This window comes from Pezoporus wallicus, unplaced genomic scaffold (genome assembly GCF_028554395.1).
Source record: "Pezoporus wallicus isolate ANWC-B61680 ecotype Strahan unplaced genomic scaffold, APGP_CSIRO_Pwel_v1 contig_593, whole genome shotgun sequence".
Lineage (NCBI taxonomy): Eukaryota > Metazoa > Chordata > Aves > Psittaciformes > Psittacidae > Pezoporus > Pezoporus wallicus.
Window position 1 is genome coordinate 6920637 of NW_026642342.1, and position 24662 is coordinate 6945298.

At 41.7% G+C, this 24662-nt stretch overlaps 1 protein-coding gene across 2 annotated transcripts in view; it reads left to right on the top strand.

Moving 5' to 3' along the window:
- Nucleotides 1-3002, top strand: part of RPAP2 (RNA polymerase II associated protein 2) — a 38289-nt gene extending 35287 nt beyond the window's left edge. Inside the window, exons 12-13 of one of the 2 annotated variants that reach the window (XM_057429195.1) lie at nucleotides 1567-1716; nucleotides 2317-3002. In XM_057429195.1, coding sequence (XP_057285178.1) covers nucleotides 1567-1716; nucleotide 2317 — 151 coding nt within the window. In that variant the 3' untranslated portion in view covers nucleotides 2318-3002. Of the gene's footprint in view, nucleotides 1-1566; nucleotides 1825-2316 lie in introns of those variants that run through there. The other variant, XM_057429194.1, reaches the window with a different exon arrangement.
- The last annotated feature ends 21660 nt before the right edge of the window (nucleotides 3003-24662 follow it).

Sequence of the window (24662 nt, forward strand, 5' to 3'; positions counted from 1 at the left end):
TGGTGCTAGGAGATAAGTTCTTGTTAAGTGATCTTGTCAGTTGACATTTCATGTTGAAGCATAAGCTTTTACTTGATTTTGGTCATTTAAAAAGGTTTGGTTTTTTTTTTAAATCATTTGTGCTTGGGAAGTAGATTCAAGTATTACTACCTTTGCAATAGAATTGTGAGAAAAACAAAGGACTTCAGGATAAAAGTAGATTAAAATAAAATTAAAGCACATATGAAAACCACAGCTGATCTTGTCACCTCATCTCCATACAGGTATTATGAGCAACCTGTTGTAGTAGGTGTGTCTGTAGCAGGGGGGTGAAACTAGATGACCTTCAAGGTTCCCTCCAGCTCTAACCATTCTATGATTATATACATAGATCTGCATGGCAATAGCTCATTCTAAACTGAGGAATGCACTTTAGCAGCGCAGTGTTTGGTGTTGGATGTGCACTAATACCCTATTTATTTCTATTGTCTGTTCTCATGTATAGACACTTTATTCTCCTAGTTGGCAACTACTTTCAGCTTCCATTCATTTAAGCTTTAAAAACAGTGGGAGTTTGATGAACTTCATCTACACAGCAGTTCAGAAAATCAGGCCCAAATGGAAGACTGCAGGCACTTTGAGACTTTAAGCATCTAATTTTGCTACCAAACCAGAAAATAATTTCACTATAGCAAAGATTTGTTATAGTATCAGCTTTAAAATTGATACTTAATATCCTATAGAAAAACTTCAAAGATTAAATTAGCATTGTTCTAGTTTTGTCTTTCTTAAAGCCTGTTTTTTAAATAGTTCACTGTGTAAGAAGTATAATTTAAAATGCTTTAGAACAGACTGTCAAAACAGAAATCAAATTGCTCTGATTACTCACTCAAATTGCTCCTTGGTTTGAGAATTTAATTGGTGTCTCATGAACCCATGTACATCAAATAAAATTAGTAATACTCTAAAATGCCTCTCTGAGAGGCTTCTATGTGTTTAGAGAAATCTGATCTTCAAGCAAAATGCATTTGCTGTTTTGACATACTATGTGTGTTACGGCTTTGAGAACAGAGGGAGAATCATCCAAGTAAGTGGCCCTCTTGAATGTCTTCATGGAGTTTGACAGTGTGAGACTTACCAGTTAAGTACAACTTCTGTCAATGAGTTAAAATGTTCATCTTGAATTTATATTTGAGTGTATTTATGTGTATATATATTTGTATTTAAAGTAGTCCTCTTGGTTACTCTAAGAATTTTATAGTTCTCATCTTATATAAAGAGCTACTATACAACTTTTACAGTTTAGGAGCTTTGTGGTAAAGAAGAAAATGACTGATAACCTCCTTTTTGCATGTAATTATATAACATTTTGCCCTTTCTTCTGAATTCAATTTGTCTACATTATAGACCAATGTACACCTGTATAATACATACAACCTTACGTACTGTAATGGATCAAGTATGACATAAGTGCCTTTCTTCAGTACAGGTATTCGAACTCACAAGCTTTGCTTTCTTATATCTGACACTTAAAAGTCACTTTTCTATATCATATATATATTTAATTTTTACTCTTTTTTTTGCCAGATTGTCACAAACTACTCCGCTTTTCAAGAGTACTGAGATGAGCCCAGTGCACACCCAGTTCCTGACTACATTGCTGGAGGAACTGCATTTCACAAAAGAAGATCTGGAAAGTTTAACAAGAATATTTCTCAAGGACTGCCTGCTTCAATGGTCAGTCAATTGCAAGTTAATTTGCATGGTATAAAACTAAGCCACGTAGCAACAGGTTTGATTTTCAGCATTTTGTGAGTGTGTACACTGCCTACAGATCGTATTAGCCAGAGTAGAACATGTGTAAAGTACATATTGAAGAAATACGTATGATATGAAAATGAGTGTTATCATCTTGTCATTTACAGTAAAGGCCAGCTGCTTATGTACCACTTCAATCTTTGGATAATAATTTATATATACAACATTTTATATATACATTTGTTTATAATTGGTTTTTGTAGAGTTGGTTTACTGCAGTTCTTGGAGGAATTTTTACTCAAGTTCTGCTACAGTTTGTTACAAAAGAAAGTGTGGCTACAATGGTTAAGTCTTAGTTCGGGGTTTTTATTATTGAAATGAAATTGTTATGTTTTGGTATAAAACAGAGCTAAAAGCAGGGTATTTTATGCATAATACTAAGACTACATTCTGGGTAGGCTGAGAATGTGAACAACAAATAGCTTATTTATGTTGATCATATTTAACTGATTAGATTAATACAGCATTATAGTAATTAGTGTAGTAACATTACTGACCTCACTCCTTTGTTCCCCACAGAATAAGGTGATCATGTTAACATCTCCTGCTATCTGAAATAGTGGTGCAGAGAACAGAAGAACACCTTCAACTGTTGGACCTTCTTTCTTTAAAAAAAGAAAAAAATACATTTACTCTTAATTATACTTCTTGCACTTTTGATTTTTCATTTCCTTCCTATGAATAAGAATTCTCAAGTCTTGTGGAGAAGCCAACTCTAACAGCAGTTGTTTAAGACTAGGTAAAACGTAGATCATCTGAAAACCGTCTATTTAAAAGCAGTAAAAAGGAATTTGCATTGGTTGGGATTTTACTTGCCCTGGAAATCTTTAGCCAACATTTGTCTACAAGAACTGGGGAACGAAAGGAAAAAAAACAAGCATATTAGCCTGGAGTGTTAAGAACACTGTAGCTGACATTTTTCCAATTGATCCAATGCTTGGAACAGTAATCTTTAAAAACAATGACAAGAGTATATAAAGATGTCTGATGTATAGCCTGTTTGTCTTACTGCTTATGAGAAATGTGGTGGTCTTTGAACTTGTGTACAAGGTAAATAGCTTCTAATGGTTACTAATTTGGACTTTAAAATATATTTTAATAACTAAAAGCTGAATTTTTGGCTTTCTGTATTCATTTCAGAGTTTTGTTTAGACTCTGTTTAGACTTGTTTCTGTCACTGATTATAAAATGCAATTTAAAACTAATCCATTGGTAATTGTTAATGATTCCGTATTATGGTTTCCTGCATAGTTCTCACTGTCCTTCGAGAGACCTGAGAAGAAATTGTCACAGCAAACACCAGCACAAGTTAAGGCTGAAACAGGGTGTAGCAGAGCTGCTACATAGCAACTCCATTTAAGAAACAGTCTATTCCCTGATTTTGTTTCTGTAATTGGACACCAACAGGGAACTGTACACTTCATCATGTTATTGCAATATAGTTCCTTCATGACAATCAGGATAAACACATTGATTGCCCCCCTATACACAGAAGCCCATGAAGCTTTTCTGTGGAGGCTTCACTGTGCGGTAGAGTTCATTTAGGTGATGCTTGACTTTTCCTAATTTTGTTTGTAATGGGAAGTTATGTTCAGTATAACTTGTAAAAGAAATAATTTAGAATGAGGAAAACCTTTACTGCAGAGTTCAAGCTATGCATTTTTCACAGAACACAATAGGAAAAGAATAGCCACTGTGGTCAGAGAATGTCTGATGTCAAAGTCATGATGTCTGGATAGAAGATACATTGGGTCTGTATCATGATGGAAAACTTTCTACTTGATTTGTATGCAGAGAAAGAACAAGACCTCACCAAAAGATAAGCTTATAGAAGACTGAGCAATAGGCATGATACTCTGCGCAAAACTTAAACCTTGAAATTATATCTTCCTGCTCCTGATTTTGGAAGGTAAATACATTTCTCTTTTTAGCCAATACTTCACTGTAGATTCTGAGCAGCCATTGTTCTGTTCCGTGTACATTTACCTTGAGGCATAAAGATTACAACAACCCCCTGACAATGCTGCCATACTGAGTACACCTAGAAGGCATTACAAATTCACATCACACCAGGAATAGGACTGTGTTTGAGCAGGTTCAGTGGCTCTCATTTGGAAAGTTTTTACACTTCCTGTCAGGTTTGTGGTTGGTTTTTTTTTTTCATTATTTTTAGGCTTGGTCTTCAGCAGTTACTGTGTAAGAACTATGTGATCTGGTAATGACAATGAATAGTTCATAGGCCCAGTGACCTCTTTATGAGGATTCACTCTTCTTGTTTTTCCTTGCCCCAGGAGAACAGAATAACCTTTCTCTTCCCATTCTGTAATATGCTGGAAATGCCCTGAAGGGGCATATCCTTCACTTACCTTTAATGCTTTATCTCCCTTAGTTGTGTATAAAACACATAAGTAAATGCAGGAAGTATACATATAGCCATTATTTTTAAGCAGGAGGAAGACAGTAGCCTCATCTCAAAAGGATGGTTTGTACTATCAGCATCAACTGGTTATACAAAAAGCACAACTCAAGCACCAGAACTTAACTTCATCTATGTAGTTTTCTTATAAGCATATTTCATAACAGCTTAACTGGTAAAAATGTTCAAATCCAGACCTTAGTTGAGATTAAAGCTAATTTCTGCCACAACTGTCTGTCTTTTTTACATGCTTACCTTTTCTACCTTCTCATTTTGGTTATGGTTTCAGGCAGGTTGTATATCATTGATATAGTAAAGAAGAGAAGAACAGTTTAAAGCTTAAAGCAAAGCCTGCTTCATGCTCTTACAGCTTCTTTTCATCAAAGGAGCGATATGCAACATACACCTGCATAGTGCATATATGGATTTCTTACCCAATTTTCTGTGGGTATAATGAGGTAATATCAGGAAGAGAACAGTGCTAATAAAACTACATATACAGAGAAAAACTGGTGAGAGTTATTCAAAGCAGTCTATGTGCTACCCAAAGAGGATGGAGGAAAAGCTTTTGTGTCTACTTTCACCGTTCAGTTCACAGTCCTGTAACTGCTGTCAGCGTAAGCACTGCACTCTCTAATGCTGTATTTCCTAGCACAGACCCCTCCGCTGCTGCTGGTTAATTCGTGTCCATTGACTAAGCCTGCTGATTTTTCTAGGGTGCTAAAGGGAATAATGGGGTTCAGAGTGGTGCTGAAGGGAATAAGGGTATTCAGAGTAGTTCACTTCATGCCCACTTTCCTGAAGTAGTGGTTAAGTCATAATATAACCTGTAAATTATCAAGCATTTGAAGTATCTGCATCTTTAAAGTTTGCAAATCGTGTTATGCTTATATATAGTAATGCAAAATTCTACATTAAAACAAGTAGAAGAAAACTTGATTTATTTCATTGAAGTCTATCAAAAACAAGCAAGTGCCTTAGTAAATCTAGAGCAGCATAACTGACATGGCTGTGCTGCTGTCTACACCCAGAACTGGAACATTACATCTACCCTGTCTTTAAAGGGTGATACAGGGAACAACGAGTGTGGCACATATATGAGATACATCTGAGGCCTCAAATGCTGTGTCCACACAACACACAGAAGATTGACCTGTGGCTTAAAAGCGAGGCAGAAGCATCTGTTGTGGTCTGGGGGGTGAAACGGCACTTCTGTGAATCTTGGTGTTGAACCCGTATGTCCTACCCTTCTCTGCCTGGTCTTAGAGGATCTAAGCTCTACAAAATATGAGCGGGGATGAGTAGCTCAGTTGCACCCTTTAACTGCTGGAGAGAAATGGTCTAACACATCAGAGAGAAGAAAAAGGAAGAGAAGGGGAAGTCAGTATTCACACCTTTAAATTTAGACATCCAACCTTAGGTACTTGCCTGTCTCCACAAAGGACCGATGTTCTTTGGTTTAGTTTCTCCAACTCATACCTTTGCCCAGTGTTGGAAGCGGGTGCAGTTAATGCCTCTGCCCCGTTCCCTGTTGGCAGAAAGCAAGCAAAGTGAGCTGAGAACTTTGACCATGGTAGTCTGGCTCTGCCTGGGGTAATTTATTTAGTAATAAAGTGTGGCACAGAATTGAATGAGGACCTGGAATGTGGGAAGTTTCTAAGCAATCTGATCCTGCTGTTCCATTATTTTGACAGCTGCTACTTCACACTTCTATTTTTCTTCACCTCTAAGAGTTAAAACCAAAAGAATTAAAGTGAGTGACAGTCCTCAGGAAAAAAAAAGTACTGCCAGTGTGTTGAAAGTGCATCCAGGATACCTCCAAGCTTTCCATACTTCCTCTGTATTCCTGCAATTGCTTACAAACACGCAGTATAGCGGGTGGGGATTGCCTTGATCTCACTGGGGTAGCAGATTAATGCTGAACTGTCATTTCCAATGAGCATTAAATATTGAAAGTCTAGAATGAGCCTCTCTTTGACAAGTCTTAAGTTTCCATAAGCAGCAGGTGGTACACAAGGCAGGGCTAGGCACCTATAAAGGCCTCTGTTTTTCAGCTGCATATCTCTACCACCTGACAGCCAGGCATCATCTGATTAGAGCTAGAGGAAGTAGGTGTGACTGCCATTAGCAAACACACTGATATTGCTAAAGACTATTCCTCCTCTGAGCTTGCCTTTTGTGACTCTTAGAACCAATTCTCTGCAGACTCAGTGCGGTGGGAGAAGGGCTGCCTGAAAGACGCTGTAGAACATGAACTGTGGCATTTGTGGTGCTAAACAGGATTTGGTGAGGTGGGGAGGGAGAGCTGGAAACCTGCATCTTCAAGTAGCTCTCATGTGAGCACTCTGGTTTCAAAAAAGCAAGTGAAAGCAGTGATCTGGACATGTGTGATCAATGTTAGTCATCCCCCCTTAGTTGCCTGCAGCTGTAGAGCAAGGCGTAAGGCAACCTGAAGTTTTGCAAAAGTAAACAAGACTATCCAAAAAGAGTAATAATTAGCAAGGAGAAAAGCAAGAAACAAGCACAAGCCTTTTTAAACTGTTCTTGGCCTGAAAAATGGGCAATATTGTGAGATAAGTAACTTTCTCAGCGTAGTCTCCTCAATACAGCATCACATTTGGAGCAGCAGTAACAGTCAAGAGCAAAGGCCATCAACTTTCTGACCAGTGTTTCTGGGATCTGTGAACCACAGTTGCATGTGCAGAGTTAAGTCGTAGACAGAGGAAGGCTTATCAGTCATAACATAATACTGCAATTAAGTGTGGCCCCTGTAACACCTCCGACGTCCACTTGTTTGCTGGTTTTACTGTACTGTCCTGCAGTTACCCCAAGACAACAGCTCCCTCACATGTCCCTTCTCTGAGAACAAACTAAAGTTGACACCTGGGTGATCATGAGGCAGCTGCATATCACCACTATGCAAACTCCCTCCTTAGAAGTCAGTCCCCAGTATGCTTTGGCAGCCTGTACTTTAAAGGCAAAATCTTTAGTACGTTTTTTGCAGGCTTTGACTACACACAGAAGCTGCATGCAAAGATCAGAGAGCAAAGCCAGTGGCACTACTGACTGGTACATTCTGCATCATAGCAAGCCACACCAAATCAGTGCCATTTATGGCACTTTTTAGCCTCTTAAATTTCATGGGGTATGTAACTGAACTGAACTGAACACATACTGGGAGAGCAGCAGCTTCCTACAATTTAGTTAGAGAGTCCTACAGTTTGGTTAGAATTAGTCATCGCTACAGAGAGTTTGAAGGACTTTGGATGCAGCTTTAATAAGCTGCAAACACTTAGATCAGGATTTACATCATAAATCTTGCCTTTATGTCCTACTCAAATAGGAGTGTCTACAAATCAGGTTAATATAATTTAACAGTACAGTAGTTAAGTCACAAAATAAGATCATAATTGGTAGTATTATCTAAGAAGGCAGAAGAACTCTGCTTACAGCTGCCAGCTAAGATCTGACTCATCTAAGGTATCTTATAGCGACCGTATGTTAGGCATGTCTATCACCTATAATGCCAAAAAAAAAAAAAAGGTAGCATTTCCTAATCAGGATTTGCCACTGAGCAGGATTTTCCGTGAACAACTCAGTATTATAAGATCTAGTCACAGGCAGGAGAAAGCCTTTTGCAGACACTTCCCATTTGTTAATAAATAGAATAAATGGCCACAAATGTGTGGCTAGAACCGATTCAGCAGGCTGGCTGTAGTTCAAGGCATGGGTATGTGACAACTGACATGTTAAAATACCAATGAGGAATTGCTTTAGAAGGCAACTTCTTGTTCAAAAAATGTTTGTGCAAACCTGGGTGTTTCAAACTGAGGACAGTCTTGAAGCAGGAACAACCATGTAAACATTAAACATACTTCACTGAGATGGCACAAGCAAAGTTGTGTTGGTATAGTCTATTTACCTGCTTAGCCAGAAAAGAGAGGGTCAATTGTATCAGTACAGGAGAGAAAGGTATGAATTAAGTTTGAAAATATTAAGGCCTTTTGCTAACAACACAGTTGGTTCATCTGGAATAATCCCCGTATTTTAACGAAGGCGGGCGCTGCTGTAAACCCCATTACCTGCTGAGTTCTGAGCAAGTTTTACACCTAGTTCACTTTTGCACACAAACTTGCCTAAGCCTACACCACCCTTTAGTCCTTGCAAAAGGACTTCTAGTTAAACGTCCATCAGCCTTAACTCTTCCCAGGCTCTTGCTGCAGTATCAAATAGTTGAAAAGAGTAACAGAGGGAATGAAGCTGTCATTCAGACACTCCCTGCTGATATGAAAAGGTCTCTGATGACAAAGCTCCTGTTGATACAAACTGATGTCTTGGTACTCGGACACCTTGTTCAGGAATCACAGTCCCTTGTTTTTGAGGAGAAACCCTTTACTTCAAAGATATTTTTGAATATGCTTTTTTTTCCTGAACAGTGGGCTCCCACTTGGCTTTTATTTTATTTTAGTGAATATTTTTGCTGCTTAAGTTCCTTGGCTTCTTACAAATTTTCACAACTAGAAATATAGCTAATGTGTTGCTTCCTTATCGAGGTAATGTCTCCGGAGGGCATTTGAAACCAAGGAAAAATAAGTGATTTCATAGATACTGCATTAGCCCTCACCAGCTGTGGGTCAAACACATGTCATGTCTGCTAACTATTCATTTCTAAGATCCTCCCAAGCTCTGCTTTTTTGTACGCTGAACATCTGATGCTTCTTGTTTTTCTTCTATAACCACAGATGTGCCCTCTTCAAAAAACTCCCAATCTCAAAACACTAAACTGACAAGCTGAGTGTCAAACCACATACCCCAAGCAGCACTGAAGAAAAACAGAATCACGCTTGAAGGAAAACAGAAGAAATCACACAAGTTGTTTCCCAAGAATGAATCTGAAACATTTTCAACTCAGTGCAGCCATTGTTTCTTAAGAACGCAAATGCTATTTGATGCTTTTAGGGGTTATGCTCGCTTACTGTATAAGCAGAGGCTGTCTCGGAAAGAGATTAACTGGAACAATGCTTTTCATTTTCTTGTTGAGTTTTATCTCTCTTTAAGCTGAACGGGAGCCTTGCTATGGGACAGAGATAGGTCTCGGTTGGCAAAAAAGCAGCATGGGTGTTCCTGTGCTAGCTGAGTTAACACTAGGGTAAGTGAGGCCTCTTCACTGGGAACACGTGGTTTGCGTGCACCATGGAGCCTCTCTGCATCACAACCGCCATGCATTGCTTGCTGAGAGCGCACCAGAGAGCTGGACAGTAGCAGAGGAAAGCTCCTGGAAGGAGCAAGCAGGCCCACAGCTACTGCTTTGCTGTATCAGGTCCCTGCATTACAGAAGGCTATTTGAGCACTGGGGAGCAAAGTGATTTTGTCCAGGTCTTCATGAACAGACTATAGTAGGACCCTCAGATCTTTCTGTCACTCCTATGCGCAAGCTATCCCACCCTCCACCGCAGGGGCTGATGCGAGACAAGATTTGGTCCATGATGCTCAAGTGCTAAGGTGCCACATGTTTCCAATTCAACTTTTCAGTAATGCTATGAGTTACGCAGAAGGCCTTATGATAGTGCCCTGCAAAGAATGACATGTAGAAGGAGTAGTAAGGGTCATTTTCACATTGACAATTACTAGACCAGCTAGCAAGTTTCTTAATTACATTGGCAAGAACACTTCACACTTTGCAGCATGCTGTCACCTTATCTCTACAGTTCAAAATCTGTCATAGCATTAAAAATAATTAAAAGCACAGCTACAAACATGTATTTTGCCACCTTGAAAGCTCTCTGTCAATATGCAACTGTAAAGTATTTTTATTGTGCAGGTTTCACTGAAAGAAACATCCATTTTTAATCTTGTGAGGCAAAGGTAAAACACTGACCTCCACTTCTGGTACTTGACTGCTAATCTATAAAGGTGTGTGCAAGAGTAATGCTGAATTCTGGGTTACATCATTTATATTTTAAGGCTTCAAGTCAAATGCTTAGATTTCTTTTTTCCTAGTTATCTATCTGATAACCTTGAATCCAAAAGAGATGATGCCTGAAGCAAAGCTGATAAAAGTCACCAGTACTAAGCAGCATGCATGTCAGCAGGAGGGGGATCACAACAGCACAGATACATATCTTCACATCCTTATTTCCTTTACAAATGGAGGAAGGAAGTTCCCTGCAGGTTAGCCAAGAGTATCTGCGCTTACAGCCCAAGAGCCAGCAAAGTACAATTTCCAAGAGCCACAGGCTTCTAGATATACCAGATCTATTATTTCGCGGTAATATCCATCAAGGTTTTTGTATACCTAGTACTGAAAACCTTTCACTGAAAATTCACAGCTGGGTATCACAGCCAGAGTTACAGACACCTTCTTTCATATATCTGCTCTGTTCCTGTCTCTTCCCACTTCTGCAAAATCTTTCCTGTTCTTCAGGAATCACAGTGCCTGGCCATTCCTTTTTCACTTCACCCCTTCACTAATTTCACTCATCCTCACCCCTGCTCCCTGTCCACCCCTGTAAAGATCCCACCCAACAGTTCCCATGGCATGAGATCCCTGGAATTCCCAGCCCTTGAGCTGGCTTCCTGCACTCTGCAGAAGGAAGGGGAGGGAACAGCACTGCCCAGCCACCCTCTCATCCACACACTGACCTGCTGCAGGCATGGATCCAGTGCCCAGCACAGGATGCTAAACAGGCCATTCCTCCCCTTGCTCCTTGAGAGAGGTTTATGTGCCATTTATGTGCTATGGTTTGGTGCCCCTTCACAAAAGTGACCTTTCTAAAGCTGGGAGGACACTGCCCCAGGGCCACACAATTGTTGATGGATGAACAAAGATACTCATGTAATGATTCTTACAACAGCACCTATAGATTATTATGAAACTACTCTGCAAAACAGGTATGAATCATCCAACAGCTACAGCAGTGCTCCTGTGCAGAGATGATTAAGAATTTTTATGCAACTTCTTAAATCAGAAGAGGCTTAAATCAGAAGAGGTTGAAAATGAAACCTCTGCAGGAAAAGGTTGGTTTTGATTAATTTCTCAACTTGAAAAAGGCGTCTGAATTGTCAGGGTGTTTCACTTCAACATTTCTAAACATAGAAAAGGGGAAAAAAATCAAGTTCAAATGTAGATTTTCACTTGTCTTCCCAGAATGCTTATTGTAGATTAGACTCTGAACACACAAATGCATTTTTCTTTTAGTAGAAAGTCCAGTATTTCTTTTTAAAACTGATGTGATGAGAAGCAGTGATAGCTTTGTTCAGAATTTCTTGCTATACAGGAATCCCCATATAGTAGCCCCTGTAAAGCCATTATCATTCATAATGCAACCTCAGGGAAGAGGTTATTGCTGAAAGGAAAGATATATTCCTACTTTTAACTAATTACTGTATGAAACTGTCTGGTTCCATAAGATTACAAATTTCACTGCTGATGATGGATCAAACTAAGGAGCAATTACACAGGATCGTGCTCATTTTTAGTGCTAATTTTTTGTTGTGGGGCACATTTAGATGCCTGGAGGTGAGGACTTTTAAGAGGATTATCAAACAGCAATTTCTTCATCAATTCCAAAGCATTTTCCAAAGATAGGTAACCCCTTTTCATAGAAAAGGAAAGTGAAAGGGGAGCGTAATGACTCATCCTGGCACATAGACCATGACAGATGCAGAGCCAGAAGTAGACTCTAAGCTCCTGGTACTCTCATGGCCTGGGGTCTAACACGGCTTTCACTGAAACTGATAGCAGGCATCCCACCAATTTGCAAAGGAACATCCCTCTCTGCAAGAACATGCACTTGAAATTCAAAATATGTACATAGAATCATAGAATAGTTAGGGTTGGAAAGGACCTTAAGATCATTCTTTTTCTTCTCAGTGATACATGCTGTAATACCTCCCTTACTCTTTGCCTAACCTTACCCAGAGCTGAAAGAACAATTAGAAGTTCATCAAGCATATTTTTCTGTATCATTTGCTTTGTCTTTATTTTGCTGATACTATCAACTTGGCTCCACACCAAGCAGAAATGTTACAGCTGAATTGGGTCAGATTTTCCATAAGTATGCACCACCAGATTTGGGTCATATTTGTAGACGCACCCACTGCGACCTTTAGATTCGATTTTTAACATGGTCAAGTATGTTGAAGCCAGACACTTAAAACAAAGAAAGACTACAAGCAAGCCGTTTGCTCTGGCCTCAGTTGTGAGTGCTAAGGTCTTTGAGCAATCTGGGCCACTTCATTTACCTTCTTGCCTATTTATAACCTTTCTACCCATTGAAGAAGACAAAATGAAGCTACAGATTTATAGGTGAGCTGATGGTTGGGACAACGTTGCACAGATGTTTGGCAAGCACAGGACAAGAGCACCATGGGGACAGAGAGTTTGAGATCCTCTGCCTCAGTGCTGCTCAGTGCAGCCACCTAACAATAAACTCACTGGGTTAGCCCAGGGGCTTTAAACTGACTTCGGGGAGAAGATAACATGATCGCTCTCATACAGTGGACTATTCTAGGCTATGGAAGGAAAGAAACCAAGTCCTTTCCTGTGACACTGTGTGTGGACTGGACTTAAAAAACAACAACTAATGTTAGTTTTTAAGAGCCCTGCAAAACTGCAGGTCAAAAGCAGCAATGAACTTCAGTGTGTTTCCAGTAGTAAAAGATGAAAGAGGGCATGAGAGGTGGTCTAAGGAAGACTAAGCCAAGTAGCCTGACAGTGATTTTGGGTTAATTTGGGACCACTAAGGAAGAAGGGGTTGAGAGTCCATAAAAGCTATTCTTACAAACTAGGGAAATTGACAATCTTTTGCCTCTTCAGCAAGGGTTTGGTAGATAAGGAGGGATGCAGCAGATGAGCCCCCAGCGAGGAGGAGAAATGGATGCAGGAAAGAAGCTGCAATGCTAGAAATGTGTACCAGTAGAACTGGCAGAGAACATGAGAGCGTGCAGAAATATAGGGTGCTGAGGAGGGTAGGTCAGCACTGCAGAGTGAGCTGAACCACACAGAATGTGTTTTAATACAACCATTAAGGTGCAAGAAAACCCACCTGGGAGAAAAGCAAGCAAGCTCCTGTGGTAGGATGAGAATCTGCCACCGAAAGCAATGATGGATACTGGGGTATGAAGTCAACCTGGACAACTCAGCACAAAGGCATAATTATGTTTTTTGCACCTGCACCTACATACCAGTGTTACAAACTACTTATCTCTGTACAGATGTTTCAAGTACAGTTGTTATTATAAATAGAAACACCAGAAAATCTGCACACGCGTCAGACCTGTAAAACCATTGCAGAGCCAGACCATGTTGCAGATGGTGAAATACAGTATTGTGTGGGAGTTCACTATTTCCACATGAACGTTCAATCACAGTGGCCCATTTTCACACAGCTTGCTGAGCTTCAGAAAGTTTGCACAAAGGTTGAGGTTTGACATTTTGAGACAGAATAGCTTAGTCCTCTACCCTCTAGTGAGAGCTACAATAAATGATCAATAATAGAAGAGAAACAAAGATGCTTACTTCATCTCTTTCCAGGGTAGAAGCACTGAAAACATGCTTTTTTTTGACACAAATGCTTATTCTGGGGTCTTCATTACCAGGATTTCCAGTAAAATAGCCATAGGCAAAAAAGCACTTAATCCTGACTGTTACATTATGTTTCCTGAAACCACATGTAGGTGCAATTGCGAGTGCAGGCATAAGAAAATGTCTTCAAACTTCTAATGGACTGGCAGAACGATATTCCTATCAATATGTAGGGTTGTGATGAGGTCCTACATAAAGTAGATTTATGTACATCTGTGTACATTTAGTGATTAAGATTTGTTTTTTAACTCGTGTGACTTCTGTGCTAGTTTATGCAAAACATGCCTCTAAGAATGAAACAGATTGAGACAGGGCATAACACCCTGTTCACAACAGCATAATTCATGACTGCACTGAGAAATCACTTCTCTCTTTAGATTTAGGTAATAGTTCAGAGATGCTTACTTCTAGAAAGCAGTATTTCTCTCTGAAACACTCAGTTCAACAAAATCCTAGTTATGTGTTTATCTAATTTATTGCTGCTGCATATTTGTTTTGTCTGTAATATGGGGTAGATAGAGCACATCTTCAGTGTCATTACCATCACAGAAACACTGTCTGTAGGTGTCGGCACCGCTTCTTAATCAAACTTTCCAGCTCTGAAACGGATGGTGCAATACACTCCAGACATCTAAAATAGACATCCTTCAACTGGATGATTCTCTCACTAAAAGCATATCTGCTAGTGGAACAGGTTTGTCCTAACCTTCTCACTTGGTGTCCTGAAGCTGTGGAAGAAGGAAAGGGACCCTAGTGTTAGCCTGCCCGCTCTCTGCCTCATGGATGCAGGGAATCATCTTAATGGAATTTAGCTGCAGAGACCTTGAAAGTCTCCACCAAACTTGTATAAACTGGGGGTTCAGAGCTTGCAGTAGATCCTGCAGGTTGGACAGAAGTAGAACTCTGATACTAAACAGCCTGATCCCAATATCCTGGAGCAATGAAAGAACAGCAGAGGTACCAAATTGTTACCTATCGCCAACACAGGAGTCACAAGACATCTGATCTGTGTGCCAGTGTCAAGGCACCATCTGAAGCCAGTTGCACAGTGATTTCCTGGCACATAGCTGAGAGTCACTGCTTTGCTCTAGGAAGGGACTGCAGCAAATCCAGAACTGTCATCCAGACACTGCTCAAAGGCATGCAGGTACAAGCATCATGCAGAGGTCACTGAGGAAACTCCATGCTCCCTAGTCTCCCCAGGCATAGGTTCCATTTCCCTGTCACACACCCCGAGGTGAAGGAACAAAGATCTCAGAGCAGCAGCTTGAAAGGGATGAACTCTTCCAGGTGCTTTTCCCACCTTGGAACAAAGCAGTTCTGCAGGGACCCTCCAAAAAGTAGTGTGGAGAAAAGGGAAGACATCCCACCCAGCATGCCACAAGGGAAATGGCAGCTTCATAAAGAGGACACAGAGCCAAAGTAACATTTCCCCAAGACTTTGTTCTCAGAAACTGCTGAACCACAGTGACGGCCTGTAACCCAAGCAAACAGCAACATTAAAGTTCAAGTACTGACATATAAGAGAGTTCAACCTACTTTATTAATCTGACAGTTATAGGCAAATGAGTACCATAATGCCAACTGCTAGACAACTTCTAAACATGCAGTGTTTCCTATAGTCATAGCATACAGTAATCACCAGAACAAAACTTCTGTTAGCATCTAATGACTGCTAAATCACCCACAAGAAAAAACAGCACTGAAAAATTCTGCTTTTTAAAATGCAACAGAGATGCAAAAAAGGCATTTGAAATTAATACCGAATACAAAAGAAGAGAGGACCTGTCAAACCCTGCTGTGTGCTTTCTGCTAACTGGGCCAACCAGCACCCCAAAAGCATAGAGTATTTAGGCAGGATATAATCCCACCGCAAAGAGTCTCCTGTCATACCGTAACCTCACCTCTCTGCTGAAGTTGGTTACTGACCAGGAATGGGTTCGTCGTTCACCCAGGTTTCTGAGGATTAACCGTTTTGTTATAGCTTTAACTATGCCACTTGAGTTTAACGCAATGAATTTCAGGCTGACCGCAAGCTGGTGTGCAGCTACTGAGCATGAGCTCTTTCTCCAGGAAGGTTTAAGAGTAGCCCTTAGTGTTATGTTAATTCCTGGCCTTGAGGAAGAGCAGACTGAAAAACAGATGCTGCCATAATCGCAAACCCAAAATGCGCTGAGCCAAGCAGAATTGTTGCAGAAGTACTGGAGATACAGAGTAACAGCCACTGACCTAGCACCAGCTACCATGAAGGAGAAACATGACGGCTACTGCTGAACCCAGGACACCAATAGTCAGCAGTGACCAGGAAACAACCATTTTCCCCCAGTACACCAATTGGTGCAGAATTTAACATGCAGAAACACTGTGACGGCACCAGTGGGACTCTTGCTATATCTGTTAGATACAGTCCACCTATTGTTGTCTGTGTTATGAAGCCACAAACCAGTTCAGTTCAGAGCACAGACCACTTGCATCTGCCCTAAATCTGACAGATCAAATGTAAGTCATCCTAAGCCAGGTTCCTGCTCTTTGATTTCAGTTAGAGTAAGGCAAATCAGTCACATGTGAGTCAGCTCCTAAACGCTGCTGGGACAATTGGAGTTTGCCTATATAAGAATTATGCAAATACCAAAAATGAAACTAACGATTTGACCTTTGTTTATCCATGGGAGTCGCAATTGACCGAAAGTCAAGTCAGATTTTAGTACCATCTCTAGGACTGATTCAGCTCTGAATTAGGCCAACTTCCACAACTCAACTGCAAGTACAGCATGTCTGTCAGCCTACGCAGGGGCTGTAGTGGCACCAAGAACCCGCAAGTCACACAAAATAAAGTTTGGTGGAAAAATCTGGAACAGGAGCACTAGTGTGGCAGAATGCACTGATTTATTCACTGCTTTCACTCCAGCAAGGAGCCCTCTGCTGCAAACATCTCCACCACATCTGGCTGCCCCAGGAGAATGCCCAGTGGGCTGGAGAAGGTACATGAGCAGCACCAGTGATGGGTCAGGCCCTGTCTGCACAAGTGCATAGGGGCCAGTTATCAAGGGGGACATCTGAAACTGTCACCAGCACCAAGCATACAGGACCACCAGTGTCAGAGACCATCTGTCGCAAAGGTCTGTGTCCCTTTGCTCACATGTAAGACCAAACCCAACCCTCATTGGCAGCACTTTTCCCTCTAGGAAGAGCTTCATGATCATCTTTTAATACCTTGGGCAAATATTGACTTCAGCCCAAGACAGTGGAAATATTTGGTTTGCACCAGACGTGGTGCATACAGATCTTTGAAACATTAGCTAAAGGAGTGATTTGGGAAAATAAAACTTCTAGGTGGATGTGTTTACTTTGCAGGGTTGTTCACCTTGTGTTTAGATCCCAGACGTGTGCGTGAAGCTCTGTAAGTGCTGCAATGCACACTAAAACTGTGTGCACGCACATGCATTCCAGCATCTGCAGCTCACCCACATTATAGTTAAAGGGCTGAGGATCACTGGTGAGTAATTTAATGAGTCCATACATTCCTGCCCTGACAAGACCCAGAAAAGTCATAAGAAGACATTACTAAGCTTATTGCTTCAGAACACATCCTCTGTAGTATTTGGTATCTAATGCTAGGCCTGCTTTCTGCAAGAACTTCAGCACTGTTACCCTGGCTTCCAGCAGACACCAGTTTTTGGAAATGCTGACACTGCTCCAAAGGAAGGGAACTGCCCCCTTGACTCCTATTTCTTTTGTCCCAGCTGATTAGAAAGAATTCCAGTAAAAAGCACATATCTAAGCAGGGAACTAGAAGGCTGAAAGCAACAGAAAGGTAGTTTGACTGGTTTAAGTTGTTTCAGTTTCCAATTCTTAGGTCCTTCCCCACCTCAAGTGTCAATTCCCTGTGTGCATCTACTCTCTCCTGCTAAAAATCTGTCAGGTGTGGCTTTGGCTGTTGCAGGGCTTGTTATGGGAACCAGGGGAGGAAGAGAGGGCACTAGAACACAAGCACTTCAGCACCATTCAATAACTTATGGGTATTCCTTCTGTCCAACAGTTTCATGCTGGGAGTCAATGGGCATTTTTTGGTGCCTTTCAGGAGGAACAGGAGCATGAAAAGAGGTTCTTTTCTATATTTACCAAATAAGTATGGGATAAAAAAACCCAAAACATAACATAGAATTGTGTTCAGTATATTCACAGGAAGAATCTTAGTGACACACTTGTTTCTGGACAACTTCGGGCCAAACTCATTTGAGCGACACTTGTACAGAACAGAACTATTCTTTGGGACTGTTGGACTGTAAATTCATAGCAATGCTCTTTGACAGCTTCTCTTAAAATAATCCTCTTTGAATCTGCAACACAGCCCAGGCAGGACTCGAGGTGTACACGAGTAACATTTGCCGAGTCTTTTTCCATAAGTGAATCTCTTCATCAGATAGACAACAACACCTGACACCTGGGGCTCTTCTACTCTGAACAGTCAACAGATATAGCCCAGAGCATCAAAAATGAGCAAGCCACACCGATCCGCATGTATACCAACCTTTAATGGATTGTCTCCCAACCTTGGTGGAAATTCAGGGATGCTGGAGCTTTCTTGGTCATGAAGGACCACCACAGCTGCCAACAAACTCCTCCAGACATGCTTACCTACAGGCTTGCTGTGAATCCCTGCAGGAAACTAACCCTTAAAACTACTCAGACACTAAGCTTGCATTGAAATCAATCTCACAACAGCTGGGAGCTGCAGGAACATCACACCCCCCAAAAGGGGAGTTAGAGATTGCTTTCAACATGATGTCAGTTAAACCAGCACTACTGAAGGGCAAGACACTTCAACAGTAATATACCACAGGTTCAGAAACTAAGATTCTTTTAGAGGAGCCCCTAGGAAGACACTTTTCTGTACTTGAAAGATAGTTCAGCTCAGGCCACAGCACCACAGCAGCATAGTCTCCTAATGCAGCTGCATACCCAGAAAGGCCACTTTGAGGTATCTCCCCGTCAAAGTAATTCTTCAGATATGTTACAGTTAATATGCCTCATACCTGGAGGTTTCTGAGCCATCATTCACCCCCCACTAATAATGCTGTTCATACCACCCTCCCCAGGTATTATTGACAGTCCAGCATGCTCTTAAGTTCCACGTGTCCCAGTGAGTTCAGCCTAGGTTTTCCTTCCTCAGGATTCCAGCGTGCATCCCAAGTCATATTCAAGTCATATTACCACTTCAAGGTGTTCAAGGCATTCCCACAGAGGAATCTAATTGCTCCAGCACCACCCCACAAATCCTTAGCCTGACCTTTCTGGCTACAACTGCCCAGAGCCTGGACATGCTAGAAAACATACACACATTTTGTCTAAAGCATTGTGGTGCAGTTTCCTCTACCTCTTTGTCAACCACTGTTACAACATGCAACCAAGCACCACCGTTAGCAAGATGTGCAATTACCCTGTTTGAAATCTCCCTTTCAGGTTTATCAGACTGCAAATGCACAAGGTCTCTGTATGCTCCACAGGGGTAGAGTTAAATACCATCTCCCCTAGCTCACAGCTTTCTCATACTGATGGCATCTTTCCCACCACCCCAGCTCCTCTGCCCTGACCAGCCTTTACACACAGAGGAACATTTTAGTTTTTTGGTGTCCTGCACAAGTGAATTTTAGTCCTCAGGGTATCATACAAAGCTGTTAAATCAGATTCTCAGTCACATGATGATGGCTTTGTAAGAAGCTAACGACAAAAAGGATCTTTGAAAAGCTCTTTCACTGCCATGTGAGAAATTGGGCCCATTTCACACTTAAGTTAATGACAAAATACTTTGATATGCTGTGAAGGACACGAAACCTCCCAGAAGCACAACTGAAGTAGCTGCAGCGTCAGTGTGATCAGAGATTATGCCACATGCCCTGACTACCATGGGCTGTGCTAAAGGAGTACTTTAGATCCCCTACTCTATATACCTGATTTCAGTCAGCCACCCTTTGATCTCAATAAACATAAGAGCACCCCTTTGGAGTAAAGGGACTGGAATAATAAGAAACAGAGCATCCGAAATGAAGGCCAGATGTGTGGCAGGCTGGGAGGAGGGATGCACAGTCACAGGCCTGTCCTTGCCATGCAGCAGTCTGGCTGGAAGCATACATGCAGGAGCCAGCTCTTAGCAAGGACATCTGCCACCAGCTCTCCCATAGATGTGCCCCAGATCCCTCACAGCAGTGACAGCGGAACAGGAAAAACACACAGCATTGAATCACCCCACAGCAGTAGCAGAGAACAGGCACAGAAACACCCACAGCTCAGCCAGGAGAAACATAAGCAGCTTTCTGGGTAGGAAGCATGGCCCAGCATTTGTTGGCATTTGGGAAAATAAGCACAAGGAAACAAGGCTGGAGGGGGGGGAAGGGGTCAGGTCAGGGTTTGTTGTTGGAATTTTGTGATCTTTTATCTCCCCAGCAAAACAAAGCCCACCAGACCTCCAGCATTGTAGTCCACCCTGGTCAAGAAGCAGTGGTACCACCATTTGATTCACCCACCAATACTTATGCCTTCAGGGTATAGTATTAGCAGATGAATTTCCACCATGCAGCTAACTAGCAGAGGGATTGCACAGAGGCAATAACATTCTATGATTTACCTAGGAGAGTCTCACTACCAGCACTCCCACTGCAGCGCATGCTACACTTCTGGTCATGCTGCTTAACTGCAGCATTTCCCCCAGTTTGGATTAACAGCAGCAGAAACCAACCCAGCCAGTACAGTTGTCCTTTTGTGTTTTACTGTATGGGAACCTTAAGATCCAATACACTTTCTGGCTTGAGAGCCATGTCCCTTTATGCCTGTGTTTTACGAAGAGCTACAGCTACTACTGAGAAACACCAGCAAAGAGAATGAGGTCCTTAACCTTGCCAGAGCATCAGTATCAAGGTTGCAGCAGCCTCCTCCACCATGTGGAAGCCCACAGACAAAATTGCTCAAACATGAGATTTCAGCAACTGAACATACAGAGGAACAAAACAGACATCCAAGTGGCAAGTGGAAAGAACCACAGTTAAAACCAAACCACAGCAGTCTCAAAAGAAAGAAGTAACAGTCAAACGTCTCCCACTCTGAAATTATTTGGTGCCTAGCAGTCTGAGACACTTCACACTTAAGCAGGCACGTGCTCCTCCATGGGCCCACATCTGGGTGGAGAACCACTGTGAGCTACGTGAAAGTCTTCACACAGAAATATTTAGAATTCAGGGATAAGTAAAAGAGGACAGAGCTCACTCCACACTTGCATAAAACCCTTTCCTCTCACAAATGCAACTGTTCCTTTTCATCCCTGCAAATGTCTGACGCAACTTGGGCTGGGGAAGCCTGGACGAAAGCGCTCACTGGAACATTGATTCCCTTACCCAGGATGAAAGGAGAGGTGGCAAACGACCTCACCACCTCAACTGGCCTCAGAAATCAGTCGAGAGATTGACAAACCCTTGTAGGAAATGACAGCAGCAAGCCCTGCCAGAGCCAGCCCCAGCTTGATAAACAGGCAGGGAGACAGCAAGGCTACCCAGCTCCCAGAGCGGTGGAGCTCACACACAAAACACCTCAGCAGTAGTGGAAATATCACACAGGAAGGAGATTCTTCTCGACTGCCATTAATGCTAAACTACTGAAAACAAACAATTCCAAAACCAACTGACAGCAAATACACAGAGTACACTGCAGAGCTCACCAAAGTCAGGCCCCTGCAACATGAAGCCCAGCACAAGTGCACAGGAAGATCCATCTCTTTGTTCTCAGAGCCTGAGGCACTGGTGCCCTGACTCACACACACTATTACTCAGTGCAATCAAGAGCGTGCTGGTCCAGCGGGTCCCAGCTACTCAACTGCCAGGCTTGCACTACAAGGGATGTCTACACCCACAAACATCACTTCTGCAGCATTTCCAAGTGTTGCAACAAGCTGTATAAAGAGGATCAAGACCATTTTTCACTTATTCTCTTTTTGAGAGACAGTCTAACCCTCCTGCCCACCTATCAATGCCACTGTGTTTCAAAGATGCAAAAGGCAACAGTAAATGCAGAGCTGACAGTTTGTGAAACTGGGAATTTAGTAGGTGTAATGGATAACAGAAGATCCTTTGGCTTAAATCAGGGTAAATAAATCACTAGAAGTAGCCACTGCAAGCAATTTAGACCAAGTAAATATCTAATCTCTTCTGGCTGATCACTTAGTAAAATACAATTAATTTGTTGTGGCTCTTCACTGCAACACTTAAAAATTGTCCTATATGAAACACTGAAAATGTCTCAGTTGCCTCTTTTCTTACCAGAAGAGTGTACTTACTCAACACTGGGAGTTCAGCTTCCCGTCTCTTCCACTCATACCTCTTTATCCCCTTTGAATTCACCCATTGAGTCGTGAGTTTCGGAAGGTATTATAGGAAGAAAAAAAAAAATTAAAAGGAAAGTGTAAAACATAAGTAGTATATCATACTGTTTCCCTTTAACACCAGCTGGCTACATTACAGCAACTAAATCAATGGAACATATTGGCCATTTTAACTGCATGCTGTGGTGCACTTCTGCCAGGGCCCTTGGCTGACCCATGCCTCTGTCCTGCACACCAAGGAGGGAGCTGGCAGGAGGAGCCAGCAGCCAAGGTACATTCTGGGCTGCTTAAGTGGGAGAGTCCAGTATTGCCACAGCACATGCTGCCACTGCCTTAGCAAGGTGGGCTTGGGCAAGCTTGGGGTGGATGTGCCCCATGCATGATATTATCCAGAGCTGGGAGATCACACACTTGTCAAAGTTGGTAATAATTGGCTGGAAATAATTTCATTAGCAGTCATGTTATTTTCTTTCTAGGGCTTGCCTTATTCCATATTCTTGTGTCATGTCATCTCTGCTAAACAAAACCAAAAAAGCCAGATGAGAAGCAGCATGTTGGAACAAGCACACAGGAACGGTTTTCTTCCATCTTATTTGAAAGATTTATCACATGCTCCAGGTTAATCTGTTAGGAAGCATTATTCTAACAAGGTGTGGCTTGCATTTTTATAATGTATGAAAGATTTTCTTCCAGATTTATGTGCTCCCTCATATAGTCCATATGTTGTGTATATTGTAAACCGGTGTGATAAAGACTCAGGACTTTTTCTGAGACTCAAGTGTTGGGGCTTTTTCTTCCCCAGTAGGGAAGTCACAGATACAACCAGATACCTATGGCATCCAAATGAGATGTGCCTGCGGTTTTAGATGCACAAAAATCTATCCAAACCTGCTTCCATCACTTTACACACTTTATAATGCATTACAGGCATTTACCTGCCTTAAATCTAATTAGAGTGCTTTATTACTCAGAGGAAAAAAGCCCTGGAATCTACCACTATCCTATTGACAGCTGGAAAATACCAAAGTTACCTTTGGCATTCTTGGAAGCCACCTCCTCTACAGGTGAAAACAGACACAGATGTGGCTTGGCAATGGAGTGAGGTCTAGGATTCAGCAGGGAAAATCTCCAGAACTTGAACTCTGAACAGGCATCTCATAAGGCCCCTGCTAGAGAAGCACTTCATTGAGTTACATGCATATTTCAGTGCTTTTCTAAATCAGAAGTCCCTCAAAGGGCTGTATGCAAAACCACATTTCACTATTCAGTTTAGAGCAAGATCAAAACAACAAATATAGGCAAAATCCGTTCCTGATGTGAACTGGGGTTACGGTGGAGATGAATTTGACACAACTGACCTGTTTGTTTTTTCTCTCTTTACAAAGGGAAATGCAGAGACTTGAGGAGCATTCCTTTGTCAACAGCTTGCAAGTACAGTTGCACGAGTCTCGCAATCTTTCACCAGGGCTTATTCTAGAAAGCTCTTTCTCCATCCCCCCCCATCAACTGCAACAAAGGTTTTGCTTGAGGAAGGAGCAAGATCCAGAGGACCTGCTCTCTCCCTCACTTGCAATATCCAATCTGAGTGTTACTATCAGCTTTTGGAAACTGACTGATAGAAAGCACAGATGATGTTTGCATATTTTAATGTTAAACATCCCTGCTTGGCATAAGGAGGGAACCTAATAAATTGCTTTGTTTCTGCCTCATGAATTAATTCAGCCTGCTAACTGATTTGGATAAAGCATTTTGATTCCAACTAATAAATTTGCTTCCTGGTCAGGCAAAACAACTTTTTGGAGACAAAGTAATAAGTTTGTTAGCTTACCAGGAGAAGTACTTCTATAAGGAACAGACTTTTTAGAACCCACTTGTTCCACCAATGTCTTTTAAATCAATCAGATAAATTCACCTTGTTTTTCAATGCCCTGAATCCCGATAGCTCTGCACACTTGATAGGTAATTTAATCATCGTTGGTGTGGATGAACACAAGCTCAAATTAGCTTTTGAAAGGCTTAGTCATCCTGTGGATAGCTCTGCCTTTCCACTTTTATGCAGGAACTGAGCTTCACCAACTGGTTAGCTAGAGGTGTCATTAAAAATTTACAAAAAGAAACAAAGGTGTGCTCCAGCGTCTCTCCTTACCCTTTCTACTGTTACTTTGGCAGACAAAAGGTATGGAACCTGCTTCATGAATAATGAGTCATGTAATATGCATAATGCATTTTTAATGGCATACAGTAATAACACTGAAGTATTTCCAATCTTCAGACTTGCACCACAGCCTCTCAGTAGCCTGTTCTGATTCTCCACAGATAGATCTCTTTTTCCTCCTCTTCATTTCAAATCCCCCACCTTAAAGCCAAGACTTTTTCCCCCAGAGATAGCCACATTTAACCCAAATCAGCAGCTGAGCCGGCACTGGATGCAAGCAGGGCTGGTGAGGCATGGAATGCCCTACCATGCAACCATTTCAAAGGGGTTTGGGCCTGAA